The 6,546-nt window shown below is 46.2% G+C and overlaps 1 protein-coding gene across 1 annotated transcript; it reads left to right on the forward strand.

Moving 5' to 3' along the window:
* The first annotated feature begins 177 nt into the window (after positions 1 to 177).
* LOC118652008 (transcription initiation factor TFIID subunit 1-like) lies at positions 178 to 5,812 on the forward strand. The gene is given in 3 exon segments (XM_036301790.1): positions 178 to 4,276; positions 4,279 to 4,938; positions 4,941 to 5,812. Coding segments are annotated over 3 exon segments (5,616 nt in total). The 5' UTR covers positions 178 to 192.
* The last annotated feature ends 734 nt before the right edge of the window (positions 5,813 to 6,546 follow it).

Below are 6,546 nucleotides of genomic sequence, written 5' to 3' on the forward strand. Positions count from 1 at the left end.
CTGGATATGGGACGAAAGAAAAAAATGTCAAATGCACTGGCCAGTCAGGTGGATGCTGAAGGAAAAATTACATATGATGCAATTGCTCGGCAAGGACAGTCAAAAGACTTCCTTCTTCGCCGACTCCGTCCACACCTTTGGGAACCCCTGGACCCCAACAATGGGCGCCCAGCGGGTGCCACGGCCACCATCATGTCAGACACGGACAGCGATGAAGATTCGACTGGGGGCTGCCCATTTTCTTTAACTGGATTCCTTTTCGGCAACATCAATGGAGCCTTGCAGCTGGAGGGGGAAAGCGTCTTGGACGATGAGTGTAAGAAGCACTTGGCAGGCTTGGGGGCTTTGGGTCTGGGCAGCCTGATCACTGAACTCACGGCAAATGAAGAATTGACTGGGAATGACAGTGCTCTGGTAAATGATGAAGGATGGATCAGGAGCACAGGAGATGCTGTGGACTATTCAGACATCAATGAGGTAGCAGAAGATGAAAGTCAGAGATACCAGCACACAATGGGGAGCTTGCAGCCCCTTTGCCACTCAGAATATGATGATGATGACTATGATGCTGATTGTGAAGACATTGATTGCAAGTTGATGCCTCCTCCACCTCCACCCCCAGGACCATTAAAGAAGGATAAGGACCAGGATGCTATTACTGGTATGTCTGAAGATGGAAGAGGCATCATCATGCCCTCCATCATTGCCCCTTCCTCTTTGGCCTCAGAAAAAGTGGACGTCAGTAGTTCCTCTGACTCAGAATCTGAGATGGGACCTCAGGAAGCAACACAGGCAGAATCTGAGGATGGAAAGCTGACCCTACCGTTGGCTGGGATTATGCAGCATGATGCTACCAAGCTGTTGCCGAGTGTCACAGAACTTTTCCCAGAATTTCGGCCTGGAAAGGTGTTACGCTTCCTACGTCTTTTTGGACCAGGAAAGAATGTCCCATCTGTTTGGCGGAGTGCTCGGAGAAAGAGGAAAAGGAAGCACCGTGAGCTGATACAGGAAGAGCAGATTCAGGAGGTGGAGTGCTCAGTAGAATCGGAAGTCAACCAGAAGTCTTTATGGACCTATGACTATGCTCCGCCACCTCCTCCAGAACAGTGTCTCTCTGATGATGAAATCACAATGATGGCTCCTGTGGAGTCCAAGTTTTCCCAGTCTACTGGAGATATAGATAAAGTGACAGGTACCAAAGCAAGAGTAGCTGAGTGGCGTTATGGGCCAGCCCAACTGTGGTATGATATGCTGGGTGTCCCTGAAGATGGCAGTGGGTTTGACTATGGCTTCAAACTGAGAAAGATGGAACATGAGCCTGTGATAAAAGGTAGAATGATGGAGGACTTTAGGAAATTTGAGGAAAGCAGTGGCACTGATCTTCTGGCTGATGAAAACTTCCTGATGGCGACACAACTGTATTGGGAGGATGATATCATCTGGGATGGGGAGGATGTCAAACACAAAGGGACAAAACCTCAGTGTACAAGCCTGGAAGGTTGGCTTCCTTCCAGCACGATTAGAAATGCCATGGCTTACAATGTTCAGCAAGGTTGTGCAGCCACCCTGGATGATGACAAGCCTTGGTACTCCATTTTTCCCATTGACAATGAGGAGCTGGTGTATGGACGTTGGGAGGACAACATTATTTGGGATGCTCAGGCCATGCCCCGGCTGTTGGAGCCTCCTGTTTTGACACTTGATCCCAATGATGAGAATCTCATTTTGGAAATGCCTGATGAGGCGGAAGAGGCCACATCTAACTCCCCCTCCAAGGAGAGTAAAAAGGAATCATCTCTGAAGAAAAGTCGAATTCTCTTAGGGAAAACAGGAGTCACCAAGGAGGAACCACAGCAGAACATGTCTCAGCCAGAAATGAAAGATCCATGGAATCTCTCCAATGATGAATTTTACTACCCCAAGCAACAGCATCTTCAAGGCACTTTGGGAGGAAATAGTATCCAGCACTCAATTCCTGCTGTGGAATTACGGCAGCCCTTCTTTCCCACCCATATGGGGCCCGTCAAACTCCGGCACTTCCATCGCCCAGCTCTGAAGAAGTACTCCTTTGGGGCATTGTCTCAGCCAGGTCCCCACTCAGTCCAACCCTTGCTAAAGCACATAAGAAAGAAGGCTAAGATGAGAGAACAAGAGAGGCAAGCTTCAGGTGGTGGAGAGATGTTTTTTATGCGCACATCTCAGGACCTCACAGGCAAAGATGGAGATCTTATTCTAGCAGAATACAGTGAGGAAAATGGACCGTTAATGATGCAGGTTGGCATGGCAACCAAGATAAAAAACTATTATAAGCGGAAACCTGGAAAAGATCCTGGGGCCCCAGATTGTAAATATGGAGAAACTGTTTACTGCCATACCTCTCCTTTCCTGGGCTCTCTCCATCCTGGCCAGTTGCTGCAGGCGTTTGAGAACAATCTCTTTCGTGCCCCAATTTATCTTCATAAGATGCCAGAAACTGATTTCCTTATCATTCGGACAAGACAAGGTTACTACATTCGGGAATTGGTGGATATCTTTGTGGTTGGCCAGCAGTGCCCCTTGTTTGAAGTTCCTGGGCCCAACTCCAAAAGGGCCAATACACATATTCGAGATTTTCTCCAGGTTTTTATTTACCGCCTCTTCTGGAAGAGTGCAGATCGGCCACGGCGGATCCGAATGGAAGATATAAAAACAGCCTTTCCCTGTCATTCAGAAAGCAGCATCTGGAAGAGGCTAAAGCTCTGTGCTGACTTCAAACGCACAGGGATGGATTCAAATTGGTGGGTGCTGAAGTCTGATTTTCGTTTACCAACTGAAGAGGAGATCAGAGCTATGGTGTCTCCAGAGCAGTGCTGTGCTTATTACAGTATGAGAGCTGCAGAGCAGCGACTCAAGGATGCTGGCTATGGTGAGAAGTCCTTTTTTGCTCCAGAAAAAGAAAACGAGGAAGATTTCCAGATGAAGACTGATGATGAGGTTCGCACTGCTCCTTGGAACACCACAAGGGCCTTCATTGCTGCCATGAAGGGCAAGTGTCTCTTGGAGGTGACTGGGGTGGCAGATCCCACAGGGTGTGGTGAAGGATTTTCCTATGTGAAGATTCCAAACAAACCAATGCAACAGAAGGATGATAAAGAGCCTCAGCCAGTGAAGAAAACAGTGACAGGAACAGATGCAGACCTCCGTCGCCTCTCTTTGAAAAATGCCAAGCAACTTCTATGTAAATTTGGCGTGCCTGAGGAAGAGATGAAAAAGTTGTCCCGCTGGGAAGTGATTGATGTGGTGCGCACAATGTCAACAGAACAGGCCCACTCTGGGGAAGGGTCAATGAGTAAATTTGCCCGTGGATCAAGGTTCTCTGTGGCTGAGCATCAAGAACGTTACAAAGAGGAATGTCAACGCATCTTTGACCTACAAAACAAGGTTTTGTCATCAACTGAAGTCTTATCAACTGATACAGATAGCAGCTCAGCTGAAGACAGTGACTTTGAAGAAATGGGGAAGGCTATAGAGAACATGTTGCAGAATAAGAAAACCAGCTCTCAGCTGTCACGAGAACGGGAGGAGCAGGAGCGGAAGGAACTACAGAGGATGCTACTGGCAGCAGGTTCAGCAGCAGCAGGAAACAGTCACAGAGATGATGATACAACTTCTGTGACTAGCCTGAACTCTTCTGCCACTGGCCGTTGTCTCAAGATTTATCGCACATTTCGAGATGAAGAGGGGAAAGAATATGTTCGCTGTGAGACGGTCCGAAAGCCAGCTGTCATAGATGCCTATGTGCGCATACGGACTACAAAAGATGAGGAGTTCATTCGAAAATTCGCCCTTTTTGATGAACAGCATCGAGAAGAGATGCGAAAAGAACGGCGGAGGATTCAAGAGCAGCTGAGGCGGCTTAAGCGGAACCGGGAGAAGGAGAAGCTTAAGGGTCCTCCTGAGAAAAAGCCAAAAAAGTTGAAGGAGCGTCCTGACCTAAAACTGAAATGTGGGGCTTGTGGAGCCATTGGGCACATGAGGACAAACAAATGCTGCCCCCTCTATTATCAAACAAGTGCTCCACCTTCCAATCCTGTTGCCATGACAGAGGAACAGGAAGAGGAGTTGGAAAAGACAGTCATTCATGATGATAGTGAAGAACTTATCAAGGTTGAAGGGACCAAGATTGTTTTGGGGAAACAGCTAATTGAGAGTGCAGATGAGGTTCGCAGAAAGTCTCTGGTTCTCAAGTTCCCTAAACAGCAACTCCCCCCTAAGAAGAAACGGCGAGTTGGAACCACTCCCACTGTGACTATTTGAATAGACCTCATAAGACCATCCACCGGCACTGCCGGACAGACCCCATGGTGACACTGTCATCTATCTTGGAGTCTATCATGAATGACCTGAGAGATCTTCTAAATACTTACCCTTTCCACTCTCCAATCAATGGGAAGGTTGTAAAGGACTACTACAAAATTATGACTTGACCAATGGACTTACAGACACTTCGTGAAAATGTGCGTAAATGCCTCTACCCATCTCGGGAAGAGTTCAGAGAGCATTTGGAGCTCATTGTGAAAAATAGTACAACCTACAATGGGCCAAAGCACTCATTGACCCAGGTCTCTCAATACATGCTGGAGCTCTGTGATGAAAAACTCAAAGAGAAAGAAGACAAATTGGCTCATTTAGAGAAAGCTATCAATCCCTTGTTGGATGATGATGACCCAGTGACATTTTCTTTTATTCTGGATAATATTGTCACCCAGAAAATGATGGCAGTTCCAGATTCTTGGCCATTTCATCACCCTGTTAATAAGAATTTTGTTCCAGATTATTATGAAGTGATTGTCAGTCCAATGGATTTAAAGACTATACGGAAGAATATCTCCAAGCACAAGTATCAGAGTCGAAAGAGCTTCCCAGATGATGACAACCTTATCCTTGCTAACAGTGTTAAGTCAATGGGCCTGAAAGTCAGTATACTAAGACTGCTCAGGAGATTGTGAACGTCTGTTGCCAGAAATTGACTGAGTATAACGAACATTTGACTCAACTTGAGAAGGATATTTGTACAGCTAAAGAAGCAGCTTTGGAAGAAGCAGAATTAGACGGTTTGGACCCAATGACCCCAGGGCCTTATGCACCTCAGCCACCTGATTTATATGATACCAATAAATCCCTCAGTATGTCTCGGGATGCCTCTGTATTTCAAGATGAGAGCAATATGTCTGTCCTGGATATTCCCACTACCACTCCAGAAAAGCAGGTGACACAGGAAGGTGAAGATGCAGATGGTGATCTTGCAGATGAAGAGGAAGGAACCGTGTAACAGCCTCAAGCCAGTGTCCTGTATGAGGATTTGCTTATGTCTGAAGGAGAAGATGATGAGGAAGATGCTGGCAGTGACAAAGAAGGAGATAATCCTTTCTGTGCTATCCAACTGAGTGAAAGTGGAAGTGACTCTGATGTGGGATCCGGTGGGATAATACCCAAACAGCCCCGCATGCTTCAGGAGAACACAAGGATGGGCATGGAAAATGAAGAAAGCATGATGTCCTATGAGGGAGACGGTGGGGAGGCTTCTCATGGTTTGGAGGATAGCAACATCAGTTATGGGAGCTATGAGGAGCCCGACCCCAAGTCGAACACCCAAGAGACAAGCTTCAGCAGCATCTGTGGGTATGAGGTATCAGAGGAGGAAGAAGATGAGGAGGAGGAGCAGCACTCTGGGCCAAGCATGCTATGCAGGGTCCACCTGTCAGAGGACGAGGAGGACAGTGAGGATTTCCACTCAATTGCTGGGGACAGTGACTTGGACTCTGATGAATGAGGCTTCCTTTGGGCCTCCTTGGTCAGCCTTCCCTGTTCTCCAGTCTAGGTGATTTAATTTGTTTATATTTGTACAGTGTCTGACCCTGAAATCACCAGGTTAATTAACACCTTAGCCTTTAAAAAGTAGTAAGTAAATAATATTGAACTAATCACCTCTCCTGATCTTCCTGGGGCAATGTCACCCTTTGGATTAAAATCAAGCAACTCCCTTCCCCCTTCCACTGATAAAAATAGAGCAATCTCCTCCTCCTTCAGTGCTTGCCTTTAACTTCATTTATTGCTCTTTGTATCATTTTTCTCTGGGGAAGGAGGAGAAATTGTGAAAGGACTAATAGCTTTATGTTCTCTTAGTATATTAGAAATTTTCCAAGCATGGTATCATTTCAGTTTTCTAGCAGGCTGGACCACAAACATGACCCTTGGTCCTTTCCAGTCAGTAGAGAGGAGGGAGCCCCCCCATTCAAAACAGGCTCCCTAAATTAGAAAGGAAAGCTAAATCAGGTCTCACTAAATTTATCGGCGGTTTCACTAGACTTATTGAAAGTCTCACTAAATTTATCGGAGGTTTCACTAGACTTATTGAAGGTCTCACTAAATTTATCAGCAGTTTCTAGAAAATTCCTGAAAAGCCTTAAAAGTGTGGTTTTGAACTCTATATCCAGTAGTTTGCTTTCCTCCATTTCTGTCATTTGTGCCCTGTTTCTTTGTCTCTGCATTTTTATGCTTTCCTGT

This window comes from Myotis myotis, unplaced genomic scaffold (assembly GCF_014108235.1).
Source record: "Myotis myotis isolate mMyoMyo1 unplaced genomic scaffold, mMyoMyo1.p scaffold_m19_p_3, whole genome shotgun sequence".
In the NCBI taxonomy this organism is placed as follows: domain Eukaryota; kingdom Metazoa; phylum Chordata; class Mammalia; order Chiroptera; family Vespertilionidae; genus Myotis; species Myotis myotis.